This window comes from Zonotrichia albicollis, chromosome 15 (genome assembly GCF_047830755.1).
Source record: "Zonotrichia albicollis isolate bZonAlb1 chromosome 15, bZonAlb1.hap1, whole genome shotgun sequence".
Classification (NCBI taxonomy): domain Eukaryota; kingdom Metazoa; phylum Chordata; class Aves; order Passeriformes; family Passerellidae; genus Zonotrichia; species Zonotrichia albicollis.
Window position 1 is genome coordinate 14509711 of NC_133833.1, and position 23774 is coordinate 14533484.

Genomic DNA, 23774 nt, shown 5'->3' on the forward strand with positions numbered 1-23774 from the left:
TTTGCATCTAAGCTCCTAATTCTGCTTTAAAGCATAAATGTAAAGTCTAAACTGAGGAAAATATTATGAGATTTGCTAAAATACTCCATGTATTAAATGTCAGCTATTATAGATGGCTGTGGAACCAAAGATGGGGAAGCAGCAGTTATTTTAACTCTTGGAATTTAGCAGGCTACGAGAGTGGAGTATTATGCTAATACTCAGAATTTACAACTTTAGTTTTTTCCTGAGATGTACTCACTCCCTGTCAGTGGAGTTACATGGAGTTCTTAATTAAGTCACTCTTATCCTTATTTTAAAACAAGGAGGTTTAGCTGTGAGTATTTGGAGTGGTTAATCACAGTGAACACAGCAGAATCAGGATTAGAACAGGATTGTCTCATTTCCTGTCCCTGTTTTAATCAACTTGGTATTCTTGCCTGTCTAGACTGTTCTGTATTTAATTTTTAATCCCATTTCTTCTGACAAAAGCTAGGCTCCTATTTTAATGAAAAGGAAAGTAGAAGTAGCATAATTTTGATAGTAAGAGTGTTTTATTTACTCCCTCTGTCAATTTCCCTGTGAACTCTGCTTATTTTCCAAGCCCCTTTTTTCTTAGGACATCTATTTCTGTTCAGTTGCTCCAAATAGGATTATTATCCTTGTACCTACTTACAGCCTGTTGCTTGAATTTAACCTTTTAATCGTTTACCATTTAACCATTACCTGATGTTTCACTAAAGGCAGAATTTGCTATCACATGTTTATGTGCAGTGGCTTTGGTTAGAGATGTTGTATCTAGTAGAATAATAAATACAAAAATATATTAATTTTGCAAAACAGATCAAAAATTTAATCACTGCTTAAAAGATAAAAATTAGTAAGGTTTTCTTTTGGGGTAAAAAAAAAAAAAAAACAAACTTGTGCTTGCATTCCTAAACAGCCATGGTGAAACTCTCCTGCTGATGGTTTTTGGTCTTTGTGGATGTCACTCAGGTCTTCACTGCTTAGGAAATCTGTGAATAGTGGACACTTTAGCCCTATAAAATCCCTCCCTGGTACAGAAGTGAGGATGAGGAGACACTAAAGCAAGCTAGAGAGAAAATCAGGTTATTGACGGCTGTGCTACAAGTGCTTCACCTGCCGTGCAGCTTGGGCGGTGAAGCCGCACAGGAATGAGGGAAGGCTCGGCTGAGCAGGCAGGAGGCGCCGTCCATCCCCTCAGGAATGGGCAGCTGAGGATCGCCATGAGGAACCAGAAGTGTGACAGTAAATAGCGGTTAAAGAACGCGATAACAGAAAAGTTACGGAATTCGTAACCGTAAAGTGCTGATGCCTTTGGTGAAATGTATAAATAGCGTATAAAGTTCTGCTGGTTTGAATTGGCGAATTGGCTCCCGCGGTCGGGACAATGTTGTATTTAACACTAATAGGCCGGGCGGCCACGACCCTGCGGCAATGAAGAGACAGAATCGCCGTGGGCGCTGCGGGAGCCGCGAGCACGAGCCGCCGTCACGGGGCCCCTCAGGGCCGCCCTGCGCGGGAGGCGGGGCCGGAGCGGGCTCGGGAGGATATCGCGAGACTTGGGCGGCGCCGCGGAGCCCGGTTTGAACGGCAGCAACGGCGGGTGCGGGGAGCGGGCAGCGAGCGAGTGAGGGCGGGCAGTGAAGGGGAGCGGGGATTGCTCTCTGTGGGGCCGCTGTAGTGCCGGCTGCCGGTTCCTGCAGCGGGTGGGGCCGTTGGCTGCCCCACGGCCCGCGGAGGAGCGAGGCGAGCCCGTTCGGGCCGTGCCGGGTGTGGGGGCCAGTCCCGATCTTGCCCCGGCAGGAGGGGACAGCGGGGACATGGCGCTGGTGACACACAGCGCTGCCAGAGCCAGCTCTGTGCTGGCCCAACCATGAGGCTGTAGTGTGATATTTGTTGTTCTCTGTAGTACCGACCCTCCCAAGAGCCTGTTTGTGGAAGGTGATCGGCTCCGGAGAGCTTTCAGCCTGAGTGTGCCGCGTGGGAGGTGCAGGTACGGGCTTGTGGAAGTAACTGGGTGGAGGGGTCGTGGGAATGCCTGGGCTAAGGGAGCAAAACCACCCTGGAGATGGTGCTGCTGATCACCAAATGCACTGGGTGCTTCTGATGGGATCAGAGCTCAGGCAGCTCTTACAGGATCAGAGGACAGCCAGTTGTTAACGTGTGGCCCTGGGGAATAGGACTTTAACAGAGAACTGTGCTAGAGTGGGAGAAGAAAGCTGGCCTGGCAACAGACTGCCTTTTATCTCCCACCCTGTTACTTTTATTAAGGAGACTTTGCACAGTTGAATAATCGAGGTGCATAGAGTCTCTCATTGAATGTTTGAAGATATTTAGCTAAAAGTGAGTGACTCTTGTAACCCAGTAGAATAAATGACGACTGATGGCTGTTATTTCCTCCCTCCTGCCTACTCACCTTGCTCCCCATTCAATTGATCTTAAAACGTTGTTTTCAGAATAATTTATTTAGCCTCATGTATAATGTTAAATTGCTGGCAATTAGTTCAGTGTACAGCTTCTTGAACAAAACTACCCGAACTTGTTTGATTCATCCAGAATTGACGAGGAGAAGTTGAGGTTGGCTGTGCTCCAAAAGGCATACTTGTTATTTTCCCTAAATAGTCAGCAGGAATGTGTGAATAAGAAAGCTATTTCTCTTTTCCTCCCTACTTCAACTGTAAAGTTAAGAAAAAAACCCATACCTTTTCTATTTTCTGTTGTCTAGTAAGTAATTTATTAGGAGCTTAAGGTTCTTGTATGTGAAACTGGAAGAGAAATACAAAAGAGATTGAAGAACTAGGAGAGAGTGGGACAAAAATCCCCAGAAAAAAACCGTTAAAAATGACAAGTGTACCAGAAGAAAATGACCCTGGCCAAATTGCAGAGCATCCATCCTTTGACAGCATTCCCTGATCTGGCTGTTCCTAAACTGTCTGCCAGCTGCCTGACTGAGATTTGAATAAGATTTGCATTTATGTGGGGGCTTAGCCTGTGATCTGCATGTTCATGAGGCAGCCAGCAGGGTTAAGCCTGTTCTGAAAAAGGGACAGCTCTGAAGGGCTGTGCTGGCAGCTCAGACTCATCCACACTGGACAACTGCTGCTCTTTTTCCTTTAAAGGTGGAGTGGAAGAATAAAATCAGGAGATACTTCAATGGGCTTCTGGAGGTAAGTTAAATGTGTTATTCATTTAAGTTAGTAAACTAGGAGCTGCCAAATAGCTGTGTTGCCTCTATACTATTGTCTAATCAGAAAATAAAGCATTTTTCAAGTTCTGTTTATGTAAGTGAACAATGATTCATTTATTCTCTTTACCAGTGGAAATAGATGCCAGAAGTTGTTGCCTATGTTCTTGTATTGCTACATCTTGCCTCAAACAATTAATTACCAATTTCTATGTGGTGTCCCTGTATTAATATAATACTGATGAGTCTCAGTATGCAAAATTCCTGTGTTTCCCTGGCTTATTTTAGTATAAATGTAAAACTAGAATTTAAAGCTTAGAGGTGAAAACTGAGGTTTCAAAGCCTGGCTGGAAAAAATCTCTTTATATATGTTAAACCTGGGTGGCAACAAGTGAGGAGAAAATGCAAAAATCAGAATGTGATTGTTTCTGTCTTGTGCCTTGGAAAGGAATTGGCACAGTATGGGCACAATTACTTCTGCATGTTAATTCAGTTCTTTTCTAGTAGGAGAAGCTGGGTAACTCCACTGGGAGTTATTCATGTTGAATAGAAGTTAGCAAAAAAAAGAAGTGAAGGATGGATATTCCAACATTCATGAGAATGATGTTTGTGCCAGTAAGAAATGGCAACAAATAAATTGCTTCTGTGAGAACAAAAATTGAGAGTCAGAGGTCTTCACTACAGAAGTACTTTAATTCTGAAATTTCTATAAAAGTTGTGGGTCCTGGCTTTGAAAAATCAACTGCAAGATTTTTTTTCTCCCTCTGTTATTTCCTCCTCTTGGCATATGTTGTTCAGAAGCCCAAGTTACTTAGCATTTTCTGTCTTAATAGGATCTTTTTGCAGCAGGCTGATTTAGCAGATTTTGGAGCAAGCAGTCTTGCGAGCTTATGGTGTTAATTTGACTTGATTTTTATTTTTTTTAAATATTTGGCTAGTTGGATTTACTTTGACTAACTTTTTTGCAAAATTCACTTTGTCTTTCTTATTCTCTACAGTTAGAAAAGGCTGAATTTTCTGAAATGTGACAAAGGGATTGTTATTTACCAACAAGTAAACTAAATTTTGAAACACCTCATTAAGCACTTAAATAAATGCAAAGCCCTGTGTTAAACTCCATATATTTTAACAGGGCTTCTATTTTTGACTCTTCCCTTGCTTACCTTTTATCTGTGTCTCTATCCCACATAATGTTATTAGGAGTGCCCTGTCCTGCTAAGGCAGCTGCCTACGCCAGTCTAAAGTGTTATTTGTGTGCACAAGAAATGCTGGGCTTAGTGGGGCTGGGTTTGTAATACAGAGAAACAGTGGCAGCCAAGTGCATACAAGTGTTTTTCTCAATTTATTTAATTGTCTTGTACTTGGCAAGAGGGCTCTATCCTAAATTAACTCTGGTTGTGCTGTACAAAGAAAGGCTGGGTGCACAGGAGTGCTCTTGTTGCATGTTAGATAAAATCAAAAATAAGGCAGTAACCAAGTTTATGAAGAAATAACTATTTCAGTTATTTTACTGTTCATGGGTATGTTTGTGAGCTTTTTTTTGTGTCTTGTATTGCAAAAATATATGGTTCTGTCCTGGTTAGAAAGGAATCCAATAACTTCTTACAGATAACTACTCTTATCTGTAAAATGAATTTACTGCAATACATTCTTAAGTAATATTTTTTTTCTTTGCAGTGTTGAATAAAAAAAGAAAAATGGAGGCAGAGACCATTTTAAGTCTTAAACAGCAACTCAAGGAAGCAGAGAACGAGCGAAGGAAGGCAGCACAGTATGGTTTGCATTTACTGGAGTCCCAGAGTGAGATTCAGAATAAGCTGGATCAAGCACGCTCTGAATTGACTGAGAAAACTGAGGTGATGCCTGTGTTGTCTTCTCCAAGTTCAAAATCAGAGCTTTGTTTTATTTTAACTGTTTTCTGAAAGGCACAGGTGTTTTACATGCCTTCTAGCATCTAGATTAATTTTAATAAACCTCTAAGTAGTTGTAGAGAGGACTTTTTCCTCAGCTGTAAGACATTGAGCATAATTGTATCTAACTAGGAGAGGGTTTCATAGCTAATTATGCACCAAGTGTTCAGTATCATGTAGGACTAATTGCTTTTAATGTAAAATGAGTGCTAAATGTTAAAGTAAATTTGCTTCAGAGCATGTTTTTCCTCTGTTTAGCAATCCATTTATGTATGCTTTCCCAGTCAACTTTATATCACTTAAAAGCTGTGCAAAGAATGCTAGCAGCAAGACTGTAAAATTGATTTCTTCTCTAGTAAAGGTTTCAAATTTTCCAAATACCCAGAGGTTCTGAACTTTTTAGCACATTTCTTTGCAGCTCAGAAAAAGGAGTAGTGTAGTGCTAAGCTATAGAGGTATTATTTAGTTTTCTTTTTAGTAATTGTTTAAAAAAATTTCAGTTGGGAAAATCTCTTCCACTTTTCATAAAGGCTTCAGTAGTCATCTTTGTGTTCAGCCAGCTTGTGTTTCAGATAAATTATTTATCTTCAGTTAGTCTCCTTCTGGTTGTGCATCATCCCTTCTCCTGGGATAGAGCTGAAAGGTTTGTGTTGCAGCACCCTGCTGTTCTGAATGGACAGAGTTTTATTCTGGTCAGTTCACCATGAGTAAGTTTGGTGTGAGAGGCAGCTGAAGGCACAGGTTCCAGGGGAACCAGGGCAGGATGATCCAGCACAGAGGGCAGCTACTGAGCTGTCAGGCTGCTCCCAGGGGGTGTGATCCTGTGTGGGAGGCTGCAGGCACCCTCTGAGCCTGGCTGGTAACTCAGATTCCAGGGGTGGAGGGTAGGGATTGTGAGCCTTCCTACAGTAGGATAACATTTTGTGTGGGAGCTGTGCTTACCCAAGAGGTTTTTCAGAGCTTCTGAATCTCTCTGGCTCTGCTCTGTGCACTCTGAGTCCAGTAATTCAAGGCAGTTCCTGTGAACGAGTGTGGGTTCTGCCAGCAGGCACAGAAGCCTCTCAGAAGCTCTGTTTGCAGGCAGGTTCTTGCTGGGCTTTTGTTGTTCTTGGCTCTGGCCAAGCAGTGCACTCCCAAACCTGTCCTGTGGCCAGTCTTTATCTTTGTGTTAAAGCTCCTGCCCTTGTGTTTGAGAGCTGAGCCTGTCCTTGAAAAGCTGTGTCCAGGCCACAGAGGTCACTTTGATACCTGACAGCTTTCAGTTTTTTATTTATTTCTGTTTTGTGTCTCAAGAGTTAGGTTATTTTGAAAAGGGAAAAAAAATCTGCATGTTTAGATTAATTTGGCTTCCTTCTTACCTTTTTTCCTTTCAAGATTCTCTTTTTCTTCTCCTTAATTGCTGCCTGAATGGAACAGTAAAATGAAGCTGCCCTTCATAATTAACAAACATGCAATCAAGCGTAGAGAGAAGCTGTTTAAAAAATTATTCTTTAGTCTGGAAGAGTTGATGGGATTTATTATGAAACAGACAATTTAGCTGTCTTAAAAAAACTATTGAACTCAGCTGTTCTGCTTGATGGACTGTAGTAATTTTTAACATAATTGGGTTCTGTAATGGTAGAAGGGGCATATAAACTATGGCTAAATTTATGACACTTGCAGAAAAGGTACCCACACCTTTCATGTTGGGTGCAAAGAAATAATTTTCATGAAGAAGAGAATATTTCACAATCAAATTATCAACACAACATTTACAAGTCATAACCTTTTAGAGCAGTTATCTTAATTTTTTTATAACATGGATATTACAACTCTAATTGGCACTCCCAACAAAAGACTAAATGAGCTACAAGCATCTTGGTTCTGAGCCTGTGCTTTTTCATAAATGCTTAGGGAACAGTGTGCAATTACATCTAGATTTATTAGTGTGTCATTTCTTTCAGAAATTTGAACAAGAGAAATACACACTCCAGAGAGAAATTGAACTCAAGAATCGAATGTTGGAAAGTTTGAATTTTGAGTGTGAATCCCTTAAGCAACAGCAAAATGTGCAACTGGATAAGCAGAAAGAACAGCTTGACAGAGCCTATGGACAAGAAATCAGTGGCCTTAAAAACAAGGTTTGGTAACTAATATATAGCTACAAAATCTTAATACTATTTTAGATACTGTTTGCTTAACTTATAATTGCACTCTTACCTACCAAAAGAAATAATAAATAAATAAATACAGTGTATAGTAGCTTGTTTGGTTGGTTTTTAAAAAATTTCTGTGTTGTCACTTATGAATTACACTGAATTCCAGTGTTTATTTTTAAAAGCTACTCATGTGTTTCCAAGACATTTTCTGTAATTGGAACAGTCAGAAATACTGTGCTTTTCAAGAATTTACCATGAAATGATATTATGTAGTTATCAACTGTTTTTTAGTTGGAGAACCTGAAGGCAGAACTGGATGAAACCCGACTCTCAGAGAAACAACTGAGACAAAAAGTGGAGCATCAGAAGGAAATCATTGCTGCCAAATCAGAAGAGCTGCACATGATGTCTGAGCGTGTCCATGAGACCATGTCCTCAGAAATGCTCAGCCTGCAGATAGAGCTCACTGAGCTCCAGAGTCAGAAGGTGTGTGAGTAGCTCTGCATTTGCACTGTAGCCTAGTTGAAGATGAAATTCTGCTTTTTTGCTCCTTTCATTTTTAGGTGTGCTGTCTATAGTACCATGTTAGGGTTGACTTTTATTCAGACAATGTGCACAGCAAAAAATGACAGCCTTAATAACTAGGCTTTAATACCTTATCTTCAAGATAATATTTTGTATTAAAACTAATTACTACTAACAAATGGCTTTGGTTTACTTAGGCCTGTCTTTCAGTTGTTTTAAAAATTTTTCATTTCATGTTTTTTTGTTTGTTTAGGCCAGTGATGAAGAGAAGCTGAATGAGCTGCAGTGCAGCAAGGAGCAGTTGGAGCTCATGAACAGCAACCTACGGAACCAGCTGGAGCGGCTGCAGGGGGAGAAAGAGGAGAGGGAAAAAGAAGTTGTCTCTTACTGCAATGCATTAGAGGTAGTCTGTTTATTTTTATTCACAGTGGTAGATAAGCCCAAATTGCACAAGCTGTGTTTTGGTGTTTGGTGAAGGAGGAGATGTGAGAGAGGGAGGGATAATGGTTGATCACATCTGGTGCTGCCTGGTGGTAAAAGCTCTCTGTTGGCCTTGTTTTGTGGCAGCTATGAAAGGAGATGGTGCTGTTCTGCCTCTTGGGGACCTTCTCACAGGTCACTGGCAGAATTCTTCTTTTTATTTCATGTTCCTGCTGAATGCCTTGGGCAGTCTTGTACTGGGAAGTAGAGCTTTTGTCACTGATGAACACAGCTGAGAGAGTGGTCTGAGTATCATGAATCCAGTTCACAAACATCCAAGTTTACCCTTAAAGGCTTTTAGTTGTGCTCTTTTCCTGAAGAACAAGTGGAATATGAAGTGTTCTAGTGACATGAAATGAATTTGTCTCTTAGTTACTAGAACTAAGAACTGTATGTACAGTTAAGGACTTCAGTACAATAGAATCTCTGCTCAAGTATAGGAAATCAAAAAGAGTTAAAGCTATCAGATTAAATTTGTGTATGCAGTACATCAGATGCTTAAATGACTAATATCCTCTTTGCTTTAATCTAGAAAGCTCATGAGGCTAATCAGGAGCTTCAGGTTCAGCTGGATCATGCAGTGCAGCAATCTTTGGATCCTACAAGTAAAGGCAATTCTCTCTTTGCCGAGGTACAACTATGCAACAGATGCCTGAGAAGTATTTTCAGTTTTCTTTCTTATATTGCATTGAAAATATGGGAGTATCTGCACCTGATCTGGCCATCTCTATTCCTCAAATATGACTTCAGTGTTGATCTGACACGTGGAAAACCATTTGATGCTCTTTCTGTAGATAAGGAATTAGTAAATCTAATGGAATCACTTCAAGTTATCTGACTATGTGACTGAGGATTTGTGATGGTTGTCTGCAGCTCCTGATTTTAAGTTTTGTTCAGCTGATAAATCCATCTTTAATGGCAGCATGAGAAATATGAAGAGTTGCTGCTAAAAGCTGCTTTGCACACTTCTTGGAAATGTCTGGATGTTTGGGCTTTTTGGGAGGGTTTTGGAATTAGCTTTTGAGTAAGAGTTAAATGTATAGGGAGCATTGTATTTCATGGCAGCATCCAGGGGATGGGTGAACTTGGGAAACAGTTCAGGTTATTTTAAACTGTTTGTTCTGTTTCTAGTAGACAAAACTATTCTACAGCAACACTGAAATATGTGCAATGTTACTTTGATAGCAAAATAACAAAAGAAAACTCTGCTGCATTTCACTGATTGGGTTTCAGTGGCACTGTCTACTCACTTCTATCACAGGGCTAAGACAGTAGCCTGTATTTGCAAGTACTGTTGCTGGAAAAGCAGTGTTTGTAGACTAAACAGCAATTCCTTGGCAGCATGTCCTTATCAAACTGATCATCCAAGTGACAGCAAGTGTTGTGATTTCCCAGTAATAATTGTTCCCAATGTTCTGTAGGTGGAGGACCGTAGGGCAGAAATGGAACGGCAGCTGATCAGTGTGAAAGTAAAATATCAGTCCCTACAAAAACAGCATGCATTCAGTAGAGAACAATTGCAAAGAATGAAGGTAGGATGATTCCTGTAATACTCCAGGGTGTCCTTGGGTCTGATAAGGGACGGCTTTAATGCACAGGCCAGGGGATTTGTTGTCTTTCAAATATGGTGCAGTAGTCTGGGGGAGGGAAATGGGAGAAAAAAACAAGTGAGATGATGTTGTGCTGTTTGACTCCTATGAACCAGCAGCATCCACCTTACAGTGAAGGCACCATGTTTGCTCACTTTGGCAGTAGTGGTTTAATGGATAAAAGTAAAACACAACTCCTGTCAGTCAAACTAGCATTCAGTTTGTCTTGGTATTTGTTTTTTCTTGTCTTGTCCAATCCTTATACTGCACAAATCAAGTATTTGTATATTAAATGTGGTTGTTAGGAATGAGAGTAAAGAAGACAGACAGGCTTTTACCACCATCACACTGCAGGGGTTTGGGTTTTTCTGTCTCTGTGTTGCTTTCTTGTCTTTGTCCGTGTTTTTTCTTCTTGCTTTTCTTTATTTTTGGTGTAAGAATAAATCATAACTTTCATAACTCTAAGTTAAATAGGATGAGAGCCTGTTGGTTAATATTGAGGACTAGTTAGCAGAAGCTGATTTACAAGATAATGTCGAGGGGATGCTGCAGAGCTGCCAACTCTTTTCATGTTGGTCTCAAGATTTTTCCAATGCTGAAGTGGATCCTTTCATTTTGATCAACTGCTTGGTCATGCAGTTTGAGGAGAGTGCTTAAACATCAAGGGTGATTATGATGAGTTGCACTGAAGGTTTATATTAGCTAGATTTTGTGGTGTAGGTTGAAAATAGTTTAAACAATGGTCTTAAAGCAGAAGAAGAACCCTACTGATACAGCAGAGATTTGAATGAGGACAGTCTGGGTAGGATCAATGGCTTTGGAAATCTTCTTTGTGATATGGGGTGAGTCAGTCATACTGATTGAATGGTGTGAGAAACACACCTAATACTAAAAGTACTAAAAATGGAGGCAAACTGGTATCCCTGTACTTCATGTTTTTATTTGGAGTTTTCTAATTTTTTTTCTGATAGTACAGGAGATGAGTGGTTTGTTAGGACAGCTGTTTTGCTTAAGCTGCTGCCTTAAATCCCTGTTAGCCTCCTGTGTTGTGCTGCACTGAGATGCTGCCAGTTCAAGCTCAATCTGAGTTGAGCTGATCTCTCCACTCAAAGCTGCTTACCCCACGGGAGAGGTAGCTGCTGATGCATCTTTAGTTGAAGAATCTCACTTTGTGGTAATTACTGGTAAATCCTGAGGATCTGACTCCTGAACAGAATGTACACAGCACTCCTGGGAAAGCTTTCCCACCTCTAGTGTATTTTTCCTAGTCCAGAGCATCCTTTGCAGGTTCTTAAGTTCCTTGTTATGTAGATCAGCTGCAATTTGCATTTCTGACAGTTAGCAGGAGGGCTTTTAAGAGAAAAGGGAAAAAGGTTGGGTGTCTGTGCCTGGGAGCTGTGAGGATAGTTTTAGTCAGCCAGTGAGGTGGAGTTTACAGTTTTATTCCCTTACATCCTGTGGAAGCTCTGAGGAGAGGATTGAATCTTTCATTAGCTCTCCTTTGTGCACAGAATCATCATAAGAGATTCTATAGGGGTAAATGCTCTCTCTGTAATCCCATTTTTTCACTTGATCCTTTCCCTGTGATTTCTCCCTTATCCATACTTATTGAAGTTGGAGGGAGATGACCCACCTTGCGTTGGTCAGCATCGACTCCACTTTATTAATCAATCAGGCACCTTTTATAACAGTGTTAATTCACTTCATGCATATTGCAAAATCTGAGCTCACAATAGGCCAGAGATTACACACCAACTCCTCCTTATGTTTCCAATACCAAGATTTGGGGTCTCAAAATTATTCTTGCTTTCCCAAAACAGCCAAAGATAGAACATCCACTTGTTATGAGAAAGCTGCCTGAGAACTCTGATGTGCAAGGCTCTCAAGGCCTTCATGTTTGTCACCTTTACTTGTAATTAAAAATAACCTGAGAACCTCTGCTGTTTACAGAAGCAGGCTGTGAGAACCTGCTCCTCACAGCTGCCTTCTAGGCCATCCCTGAAAAAAATCTCCAACACATACTGACTAGACTGATTAAAAAATGCTTCAGTTTTCATTAACACCTTGTGAAGTCTTTCATTTATTCTGTTTCTCGTTGAAGTGTCTGATGTATTAAATGTATTTAAGTGTTGAATGTATTAAGGCCCTTGTACTTCAATTTTACTAACACCAACAGAAATATTGCTGTAAATGTAATATTTTTATAACTTCTCCTTTATAATGACAGAGGGTGTTCTTTTGCCTCAAAGGAGGTATTCCATTGGAGAAGCAGAAAAAGCTGAAATTCTTGGGTTAATATTGTGGAAGGCAAACATGGTGGTGCTATAACTGAAAAAAATGGAGAGTTAAGCTTGTGGGTTTTCCTGAGTGAGTTCTCAAGGTGCATTTCAGCTCTGACAAACCAGCCTGGACTGAGAGTGGCTTCTGGCTGGCTTGGTGCTGATGGTAAATGCTCTGTGTCCTTGGCAGTGTTTGTGTGCTCCTCAGGCAGCACAGAGGTGAGTGGGACACCCAGGGCTGCACTGAGATCTCAGCTCTCCTCTGCCTCGGGCTGTCCGTGCTGATAATGGCTGGGATTGTGTCATGGAGACTGACTTCAAGCACCCAGTGCCCTTCTGGATTCAGGTTTAGAATTATAAGGCTAGAGTGACCAATTTTGTGTAAAAGACTGGGATTTTCAGTCACTAATCCCAGAACTTGTTGTAAATAGTTTTTCCTTTTTTCCAGCTGCAGATGGCTACACTGCTGCAGCTGAAAGGCTCCCAGGCAGAATTTGATCAGCTGGAGCGTTTACAATCCATGGTAGAGCAAAAGAATGGTGAAATAAAAGATCTTCTTATGAAAGTGAGGCAGCTAGAAAAATTTAAGGTATGTGGTTTTTAATTAAGTAGAAAATTGTAATTGGAAGCTAAAACATGAAAATAAGAATTATGAGAACTATCTGAAGTCCATGCTCAGGTTTAAAAAGGTATCCAAAAGCTGACTTGTATCTTTATTTGACCTGAATTGCATTTTACAGCTGGAGAATATTAGACTCCTCAAGTGCAGAGAAGCAGAAAATTATACCCCACTCAACACCTGGGTTGAAGAAACAATTTTTGTCCTGTGTGAAGCACCTTCAGATCGTTTCTAGTTACTTGGTCAGGGCTCACTGAGCTGTGCCATCCCATTTTTCCCTGGGAAGGTGCGCTCATTTGGCACTTGTACTGTGTGTGCTCAGGCTTCAGCCTTTAGTGCCTCAGCTCTCTTGAATTTCCTGATGTGTCTCAACTTTGCAGCTGAAGAATGCTCTTTTCTAGCAAAACTGAAGTGCTTAATTATCCCCGTAAAGCAGTTTTTTCAGTCCTCTTTTGCAGCTTGAAAATATCTTGTCAGTATTTTGGAAAGTGAGAAACACACGAGGATTTCTATATACACCCGTGTCATGCTGCTGATGTTGGTGTGTTTCCAGAGTGGAAAACTGCAGCCTTTCTGAATTTTGGCAAGTTTCTGGACTTGTTTGGCCCTTCCTTTTCACAGCTTTGGAATGCAGCCTGAGATGTATTTGTTTGTGCAGTAGGACTGTGCTTTCCAGGGTAGCCTCCTGTATTCTGTATTTAACCCAATCACCTGGTGTGAAGGCAGGCTTAGCCCATTTTAGCAATAACTGAGGAAGCCTGATTGTTTTACCAGTTTTGTCATGCTTAAGCTTGATCTGTGCCTATTTCTGTCTCTAGGCCATAAATAAGTAGCGTTGGGAATCGATTGATTGATTCCAATAACTACCAGAGGTATCTGTAGGCAGTGACTGACAGAGGCCTGGGAGGTCTCTGGACAGGATTAAATTTGAGTACTGCTTCTTCAGAAAAAAAATCACCAAACAAAAACCCCAATGTCACATGTTATAACACCTTCATTATGAACCAACTTCCTCATCTGAAATATGTATTTGATTTTGAGATTTTGACTGATGAGCATGGCTGATATTCCTCTGGGGTCCAGCTGCTGAGCCTAGAACTAAATGCTGAGGAAAATTCCCTGTGGGTTAACTAAATACCCTGTATTTTCAAGTAAAAAAACAGCACAGCTTTCTTCTTGCAAACCTTCTGGAGTTGATAACTCACTTTTTTCCCTATTGTTCAGTGAATGAGAGAGAGCTGTCAGTTTTAGTGCTATTTGACATCTGTAACAAATGAGAGAGTACTCAGAGCAGCTGAGTTTTATCATCTGTGTTTAAATCCCTCTATGATGAGGCTTCACCATCAAAATGCATAGAAAATGTCTCCTAAGAACTAAGCTAATGTGCTTCTGAAAGGTCACTGCCTGACAAGCTGACACTTGTTCTTTATCAGAGCTTGTATGAGAATATGAAGGAGTCCAGACCTGCTAATGGAGCGAAAGGAAGCGACTCTGAGAATGGTTACTATGCAGATTTACTGCAAATTAAACTTGACAACTCAAAGTAAGTGATTCCAGCCTGGGGTTGTGGCAGGGTTATCTTCTAGGTACTTGTTTTTATCTTCCCTTTTTTGTTACTGTTGTGTTTTACTGCACAATGCTGGTGTATTTTACACCCATGTGCAAATGGGTTTTGTTCCTGTTGCGTTTTCTGATGCTGTGGAACCAACCTGACTTCATTATAGGACTGAGAATTGGTTTTTTTTGTAGTTTCATTTATGTTTTAAAAGATAACAGCAGAAATACTGTTTATGATTATTGCTTTCTTCCAGAAATGTCATTAATACTCCTAGATACAGGGCAGTTGAGTTCTTGAATAAATTAAAGGTTAATCTCTAAGGGAACTGTATGAAAAGCCTTAGTCTTTAGGCTGTGTATGTTTATTTCTCTTATAAAAAGTGAGATAATAACACTCAAAATGCTTCTTAGGACAAAAGAAGCTTGATTTTTTTTTTGTACTGATGTATAAATACCAATTTAAGGGAAGTTCAGTGCTTAGCTGTTGCTTTACTAAAAGAAAAAAACCCCAAACTAATCCAAGTGTGACTGATTTTATAATTTTCCTCCCATCCCAGCAAGGAAACTGAAACATTGAAAGATGAGCTATCCCTGCAGAGAATGAAAGCTCTGTATGAGAGCCAAAGGGTCCTGGAATTGGAAAGGAAGCTCTTCACAAACGAGAGGCATTTGCAGGCTTGTCAGAGTGAGAATATGAACCTGAGGGTTATGCTGGATGAGCTGAAAATGAAATATGAGCCTGAAGGTAAAAACTTCTTTTCTGTCAGGGAAAATAGAAATTTCTGATTTTTCTAAGCCTTTAGAAATGGAATGACATTAAACAGGAAGACATTGTTTTAGTTCCAGAATTTAATGCTTAAATAGTTGCTGACTTTCTGAAATAACCTGATACAAAATTTGCTGAGCTGAAGTAGAAAAGCCCTGCCTTGCTCAAGACCTCACTTGAATATGTGACCACTGACTGGAGGAGACCAAAGAATGCAGTTTTACTGTGAAAAATGGCAGTTCAGGGGCTTTGTAGAGCACAGGTAGATAACCAGACTCAAGTGGGTGGGATCAAATCTCAGGTGTTCCCATAACAGCAGTGTCTCTGTGGTGGTGATGAGAATCCACAGCTCTCTGGGTGCAGGCAGCTGATGGGAGCTTTGGAATGAGGTGCAAAGCATTTACAGGGAAATAGTTTAGCAGCTAATATGGATTAAATTTTGGCTGGAGAGACCCACCTGACAACCAGCTGATACCTGAGTATGGGCAAAGCAAGGGAGCTGTGGAGGAAGAGGATTCTATTAAAATTGAGAGCAAGTTTAGGTGAGATATTAGGAAGAAACCTCATTGTGAGGATGGTCAGGTCCTCACAGGGTGCCCAGGGATGCTGGGGCTGCCCCTGGAACCCTGGCAGTGCCCAGGCCAGGCTGGATGGGGCTGGGAGCAGCCTGGCATGGTGAAGGTGTCCCAGCCATGGGGGTGGGACTGAGATGGGCTTTAAGATCCTTCCAACTTAAACCATTCTGGGATTTCATGAATGGGGAAGCAGATAGGAAAGTTGTTTTTGTCCACACCCAAAGGATTTACCCTTAAAATGTTATTTGTGGAAGCTTACCTCAGCAACCTGCAGTTCAGAGCATTTAATTTAAAGCCTTGGTGAAAAGACAGAGTGGATGAGGAGAAAGATGTCTCTTTTTCAAGCTAACTTCTGCTGGGATGATCAGATTATATGAAGAACCATTCTTAAAAGGGTATTAAAATTGTCTATTAAGTTATATATATTTATATATGCAAAAAGTATATATAACGAGAGAGATACATATATATATAATGAGATATATATATATATATAAAATGAGAGAGAGAGATACATATATGTTGTCTATTAAGAATTATTCCAAGCCCTGTGGTCATGTGAAATATTCTTACTTTTGTTGTGAATGTGTTGGGGGACAAGTTATCTTCAGCTTCTTGTTTGTACAAAAGCATATTCCATTTTTTCCTTTAGAATTACTGAAAGGTTCTAAAATTAAAAAGAAGAGGGAGAGGATTCCAGTGAATGCAACTTGTGAATACTTTGACAGCCAAAATACTCCAGTGAAAGAAACTGCTCTCACTCAATTGTCAAGTAAGGAAGGGAAAAAGACAACTACCAAGACAATGGAGCAAAGTGATGCTTCTCCAAAAAAACAGCCTGTCCAAGCATCCCCACTGCACACAGCTCTGCAGGCAATAAGAAACATTGTTGAACCTGAAAGAGAAAGAAAAAGAGTTAAAATTCAGGATGAGAATCACGTCACCTGTACTTCGAGTAGCAGAAGTGGAAACAATTCCTCAGCTCCAGCTGTCCCCAGGTCAGTGTCAGCTTCTGTCTGTGCTCCAGGCCCTCAGCAGAGAGCTGCATCTCTCTTCTTTGGCTGCATGAACTGTGCTCTGCACTGCTTGATCTATTTCCTCAGTGTTGCATGCAGTGTCATCCCTCAGCTCCGGCTGCCCACGCTCGGCCTCTCGCTCCCTTTTAGAAGGACTAAAGCACTGACTAATAGGAAAGACTCTTGAAACAGTCTCTGAAATAACTTTCCCATGGAAGATGTTTAAGGTGTGCAGGTAGCATGGCAGCTCACTTGGTTTGCTCCAGCATCAGAAGTGTTGTGTTGTTGGTGCCCTCAGAGCTGCCCCACAGCTGTGTTACAGCTCGAGGTAATAAAGGCAGCTGGAAGCATGCTCCACTTTCATGCCTAATTTCAGCCCCCAGCAACTTCCAGATTTAGCTAAAAGCCTAAAAAATGTGTAAGTAATTCTTCACCTGAATTGTGTTAACTTTCATTGTACAAGATAATAGAGAATTAATGAGCTGTCTGTGTTGTCAGACAAATCAAATGCATGGTCTGGATGCACAATCGCTGGAAACACAGCTGCCAAATTCAGATGAGATTTTTCTCCTGAACTGAGAATTGAAGTTACTTTTTGCTAGATGTTAAAGTAACTGAGAACAGTCATTATCTCCAGCTTCTTTATTCTGGTGAAAACAATGTTGACTTTGATTTTCTACTTTTTCAGCTAATGCCTTTTGTATTCTCTTCATACTCTTTGTAAACAATACTCGAGTGTTTGGGGGTAGAAAAAAGTCTAGGCTAGTCCAGAGGTTTTGGGCTTGCAACTTGCTAATATCTCCTGGAAGAAACAGCTAATGTTAATGGTGTTCAGGGTAATTGGATTGATGCTTTGGCTCTTAGGTTGCATGGATGTAATTAACAGTTTTAAAGTAGCCAAACACTGCAGTCTTCTTAAACTGTGGGGAAAATATGGCAGAAACAGCAGCTTTAGCAGCTGTGTTAAAATGTGGGATTGTTAGTGAGGAGGGAAGATCAGGAAGGTCAGATGTGGATGAAAGTGGAGAGGAAAGATTGGGATAATTCAGTGATGGTGTTGGGGTTTGATAATGTCCTCTACACATAAAGGAACAGGCAGGATGTAACCTGATAGGAAAAGTTTAACTTCTTAATATTGCTTTGGGAAAAGAAGATAAAATGGCTGCTTACAGGAAACTGTTGGGAATAGTTTATGGGAACTGAAGGGGGAACCTACTGGAGAGAGGGTGAGGAGTGGAAATTGTTTATGGAGTTGATGCTGGAAAGCAGAGAGAGTAGAAAAAGTGGAAGAGGAAAGTGAAACCATAATTCAGAGGGAGCTTTCTAATCTTGTACCCATGGCTGTTGGTTCAAATAAGGAACAAAAGATGGAAAATATTAGAAAAATAAAAACCACAAACACAACTAAGCTGCCACAAAACTTTGTATAAGCTGTTATGCTTTTTTTGGTGATAGTATGAGGCTGTAAAAGGCAAATCCAGGCAGAAAGTTCTGTTTGATTCTGATTATGTTCATGAACTACTCAAACCTCAGGTCATGATATTGGGCTAACATTAAGGATTTATTTACCTCTGATCTGCTATGATGTGCTATAAAATAGGAAGACATGTTGAAATCTGAGTATTTGAGGAGCTGGATTTCTAAACACTGAAAGAATCTCTGGACTGTTCTGTGATGGATGTGGCTGAACCTTGGGCACAGAAAATAGTGGCAAATTGATCAGGAGTGGGGACCTGAACAGGGAGAGTTTGTGGGAGGAAAAGATGAGTGTGGATAATTGTCAGTGTTTGACCTTGTGTCAACTAAAATGTGATGCTGCAGCTGAAAGGCTGTTGTGGTCTCTGGGGGTTGGTTTCGTGCCTGGAATAGTTTTTCTGCAGTAATTAATGGAGCTCTGACATTGGCCCATGAATTGTGAGAGAACAGAGCCACTTCAGCTGTGAAAGGGCTGCAAACTGAATTTCTAGAAAGTGGGGTTGAGTTTGTCACCTCAGCCCAGGAGGCAATGAGGAAGTGGTCAGAAGTGATCTGGGTGTGCTTGTGGAGGTGACAAACTCCCTTGTGTGAGGAGACTTCCTTGCTGAGGAGGTTCCAGCAGGTACAGCTGGACAATCTCAGCCAACAGCTGTGTGTGCAGGGCACCTCTGCCCTTCCAGAGGGCTCCAGCCAGCTCGGGAGGGGCTCATTAGGGGGTGACACGGATCAGGTTATGATATGAGGGTGTTGAGACTACAGATTTAAATATTCAGGTGGTGATAATTACTTCTCAATGCATCCTGGAGTTCTGGCAATGCAAAGGTGATGTGCAGGGATGTCTTTTGTTTGGCCAACTAACTGGTCAATAGAAAGATAGATTTCTCTATTGAAATGCTTTTCTTCCCTTCCTAAACTGAAATAGCAAACTCTAGCCCTTGCTGCACAGTTTATATTGCATTGAGACTGGAGGTTGTTTGCCTGAGTTTGATCTAAAGAAGAGCTTGGATGTCCAAGAGCTTATTTGCTCCCTTAAATTTTGTTGGATTACATACACCAAATCTACTTCACTTGGGCTTTGTCCTATTGCCTGTACTGCTCAGCAGGAGATCTGGATGCACTAATAATACTCTCTGGGTTTTAGGCACAGCCCTCAGCCTTGGGAAGTAAAGCCCCACCTGATGAAACAAGTTTATCTTCCTTAAGCTGGTAGGAGCCCCAGTTATATCTCAGTTTTGGAGTCTGTAGAGTCAAAGCTCGAATCACGTCATCATTTCACCAGCATTTGCTTGAAGTGTTTAACCATTGTCTGTCCTTTCTGATCCATTCCCTGCGCTGACACCAGATGAACCAGGACAGGGCTCTGAGGGCTGTGGGCTGAACCTCAGCTGCTCCTCCCTCTCTTCCATAGGACAAATGAGAGCATTGGGTGGGTCAGGTTTGTGGGTGAAGATGGCAGAGGTCATGGGCAAACCAGGCCTGGGCAAGATGAACTCCCTGCCAGTTAAAGACAGTGGGGCAGTGAGGAAGAAAGAAGCCAGGACTGAGAGAGTGAAGCTGAGCCTGAGAAGGGTAGGGGCAGTTTTCTATCTCCTCCTCCCCAAGAGGCTCAGGGTCAATGTGGTTGCCAGAGTTGTTACATTACAGGCTAAGAGAATTATATAATGCCATAAAAGGGCAATACTGTGTCTAAATCCTCTTGTCCTGCTTTGGGATGTAACTTAAGTGAATGTGGTTTTTATTTGTTCTTCTGGTTTGAGTCCCCTCTGCTTGTTTATAGGGACTCTATTGGCAATTTTGGCCACTAGAGTAGTGGTTTTGGTGGCCTTGACCAGGAGTTGTTTAAGGCAGAGCAGTGAGAGGAACTAATGAAGGGAATCTGTCATAGGAGCAGGTTCATGGACAGGAGCTCTCCCTGCCCACCTGCAGCTGCTGGAGGAGTGCAAACCACACCATGGCTACTGAGAGCACATTTTTGTTCCCTGAATAATTCCTTGTAGCTGTAACCACATGAGGATTTGTGCAGCTCAGAGTGAAGGTGCCCATGGACAGGAGGTGCTCAGCTCTCAGAGTTACAGATGTGGCCTTAAAGCACATGGTGGAGCAAACCCTGATCTGGAGGAGGTGCCCAGCAGAGCCTGGTGTTCTCCAGCCTGTTGAGACAGTGCTTATAGGGAATGACATGCACAAGAAATGCAGTGCATCATGCTTTGACAGCAGTCTGAATCTGTAGCTGAATTTCCCCATTTTTTTTTGTTACAGCTTCTTTCAGTCATGTTCAGCTGCACCTTTCTGTATAGCAAATAAATCTCTAACAACTGAGTAGCAACTATTTATTTTGGGAAAAACATCACTGAAAGCAGCTGTCCATGCTCACTGAGGGCTCCTGAGACCACTGAAAACCCACAAGGTCACCAGAGAATTGCTTTAATGTATGTGCTGATAAACAAGTGTAGAGTTTGTGTTATTCTATAAAGTGATGTTTAATTTGGAACTTCATTTTCCATAATTTCTGTCTTTGTGAAAATAATCATGTGTAACAGTCAATGGGCTGTGGGTAATTTGGTTGGGTAAAATATCACTATTCATCAATTGTTCTAATGGCAAGTTTGCATGTTCATTAAATTAAAACCAAGATTTAGGCATCTGAGCACAAATCTGATGTTTTGATTTCAAAATTATCTTTTTAACAGCAGTGAGACAGTTTTATCTCCATTTACATTCATAACAAAATTAAAACATGTCAGTAGAAAAATTATATCATTTAGAGCCTGAAAATAAATCTTCCCCCAACTGAAGATATTCAAGTACTGAGCTGAAGGCCACAGTAGTGTAGAATGAGGTTGAAAGGAGCATGTTATTTTAAGGGTAGGTTTTTGGTGGTGTAGAAGCAAGAAGCTTGATTTCATCCCATTTGTATGACGCTGCTCAGACATTTCACCTGGAGTTGTGCTTTTGGGGACTGGATCTCCTTTCTGTGCAGGACACAGTCACTGGTGTTTCTGAAGGCAGATCTCAGCCACTTCACCTTTTCAATAACCTTTCTTACCAAACATTTCAGCAGCTGAGATGTGGGGGGAAAGCTTTAAGTGATGAAATGTGATTAGGACTAATATAAAAATGGTTTGGTTTAGTCTCATTTTCTTCAACTGTGCTTGCTCTGTCTCTGTATATGGATGATCTTGTTTGCCAGCTGGCTTGCTGATTTTGCCTAAAACTTTTATTCCTGGTTTCTATTAACTAAATACGTATTTAGAATGGTTGCTTTGCCTATAGGTTAACAGCTGAATCCAGATTTGAAACTACAGAAGAAGATGAGAGAGAAACTAAAATCTCAACAGAGAAGAAAACCCAGAAGAAAAAATATTCCACATTGTATGTATCTTCCAAGGCAAGTTGTGAAACTCAGTGTGCTCAGCAGTGAGTGACTCCTCAGGGACCCTGGGCACTCTGGGGTCCTGCAGCAGCAGAAGCTGCTCTGGGAGCTCCCTCTCATCAGTGCCCAGGTTGTTAACTGGAACATTGATCTGCCTGCTGTGATTGCCTGGCAGAGCTGCACTTCTGGTGCCTTCCCTGAGGGCACCTCTGGTGTTGCCTTGGCCCAAAGCGTGGCCGGTCCCCCACTCCTGGCCGGCTCCAAACACGTCCATTGCTGCCTTTGAAGCACAGGGCTGTTGTGGAGGACAAGGTCTGGCTAACAGAGCTTCTATTATATGGTAAGACAGAGTAGACAGGGTTGATGGAGAACTCAGTGATGTGCTCCTAAATTTTTTCCACTTTCCAGATTCAGATTTCTTAATATTTTTCCTCCTAAAGTATTACTTCTCCACTGTAAGGCTGACCTGTTTACCAAAGTGCATGTGAATCACTCCATGTGTTTTGTTGGTCAGTGTTTGAAATTTTATTGATTCTTGTATTTGTACGATTAATTAAAATAAAGCTTTATTTCTTTCTTTATACAATGTAGCCTGTATTGTATTTGAGAAGAAACATGTATCCATTTTTTAAATGAAGGTGATGTCTTTTGTAGAACTTTTTGTTAAAAAAAAAGTACCTCAATAAATGATAAGAATGTGTAATGCAGGTGCTGTGTGTCATGTTTTTAGGAGACAATTCTGTAATTTCCTGAAGTTCATCAAGAAAAATTCTGAGGAGACCTTTTAAGTTAGGTATTTGTATGGAAGCTGGATTACTCCATTTGGGTCATGGTACTATACTTTGAGCTCCATCTGGTGAATGGATTAGCCAGTCTCTAAGTAAAAGACTCAGTAATTAAGGTGGAAGTTCTTTAAGAATTTTTCTTTTTAATCCATCATGTAAAAAAATACATTTGGGAGTAATCTTGCAATTCCTTGGTTTGTTTACAGTTCTGCCAGGTCTGAAGTGGTGCTGGGATTTAACTGTGTTTGTGCATGTGGGTGGCTTTAGCTCATCAGTCACATCAGCAAAAACTGAATTCTGATCACAGCAGAAGTGACTAAAAAGTGACTTTAATGACCCCATCTTCTCCCTTTCCAGGCAGCTCCATCTCATTATCAGAGCATTCTGCACAGTTCTGTTTAGGCACAGCCCAGTGGCTGCTGCCTCTGTTGAACAAAATAATCAGAAATCTGTCATGGAATCACATTGTGTCACTTCACTGATGTAAGAAAATTGCGATGTAGCTGAATGTTTCAGTCTGTTGATAATGAAGCTACATAAACAGAATATCTTCTTGTTAACTTTTACTGAGGTATTACTGACAGCAAATGTGTAGCCGTGAAATAGTTCTTGCTCTTCTTCACTTTGATATGTGAACTTAAATGATGTCATGTTGGAGAAATCCTGGCTTTTATGGTACATGTTAGAAAAATCCTTTTTTATGAAAATGATGAAAGCTGCACTTGTTTACTGTCACTAATAGCCTAAAACAACTGAGGTATGTGATTGGTCTACTTAGAGGAAAACCTGTGGTAAGTTGACATTGGATAATGTGTTTAAATGGCAGTACTGAGCTGTAGATTGGCTACTAAGACAGTTAATTATGTTATGTTAATTGTGTGTTGATTTATGTTATAGTTAACTTTACGTTGAGCTACTTGGCATGTGGCATTTCTAAAGCTTTTTCTAGGTTGAAATAACTAATTTCTGTGACAAACAAAACTGGGATGTCATTTCAACAAACAAATGCAACTGATTAGGATTATCTAATTACCCCCAGGGGCTGCTTTACAGTCTGTGCTGCTGGAGCCCACTGGGAGTGTGCAGCCTTTACCATCTTGTGCAGTGGATTGGTGTTTGCACATCCTCCTGCAGGAGGGCAGGGGGGGATTTGTCTGGGGCCCAGGCTTTGGGTTTGCTGTGACACACCTGAGGTACCATGCATGGGAGTTCTTTCTCTGTTTTCATATTTGGTTCTAGTTTGTCTCATCAGTTGCTTTCTGCAACTGTGCTCACAGATCCTGGCATAGAATAGAATTTAGAGGCAGTTAAATGCAGCTTCTGTGTTCTGCTCAAATTCTTTATAATGGAAATTAGCTTGGCTGAAAAATGGGTAGTTAGCTACTCATCATCTTACAAGGTCTTGTTTTCTGGAACTGATAGCAACATTGAAGGAAGCAAGCACTGTCTCTCTTCTGCTTGTCCCCCATCCCCAAAAAGTAAGGTAAGTTTTTATTGTG

At 41.0% G+C, this 23774-nt stretch overlaps 1 protein-coding gene across 3 annotated transcripts; it reads left to right on the top strand.

The window, feature by feature from the left end:
- Nucleotides 1–1463: 1463 nt before the first annotated feature.
- Nucleotides 1464–22170, top strand: SPDL1 (spindle apparatus coiled-coil protein 1). Of its 3 annotated transcripts, XM_005492495.4 has the most exons (14): nucleotides 1466–1606; nucleotides 1913–1996; nucleotides 3123–3170; nucleotides 4865–5043; nucleotides 7041–7217; nucleotides 7527–7721; nucleotides 8014–8163; nucleotides 8773–8871; nucleotides 9662–9772; nucleotides 12557–12697; nucleotides 14161–14270; nucleotides 14842–15029; nucleotides 16278–16623; nucleotides 21391–22170. In XM_005492495.4, exons 4-14 carry the CDS (start codon nucleotides 4885–4887, stop codon nucleotides 21536–21538), a joined length of 1824 nt encoding a protein of 607 aa, XP_005492552.2. In that variant the 5' UTR covers nucleotides 1466–1606; nucleotides 1913–1996; nucleotides 3123–3170; nucleotides 4865–4884; the 3' UTR covers nucleotides 21539–22170. The 3 variants fall into 3 exon arrangements, with proteins under 3 accessions (XP_014126440.2, XP_005492552.2, XP_074408183.1); XM_014270965.3 differs by having other exon boundaries at nucleotides 1464–1606; nucleotides 16278–21464; XM_074552082.1 differs by lacking the exon at nucleotides 1466–1606 and having other exon boundaries at nucleotides 1615–1996; nucleotides 16278–21464.
- The last annotated feature ends 1604 nt before the right edge of the window (nucleotides 22171–23774 follow it).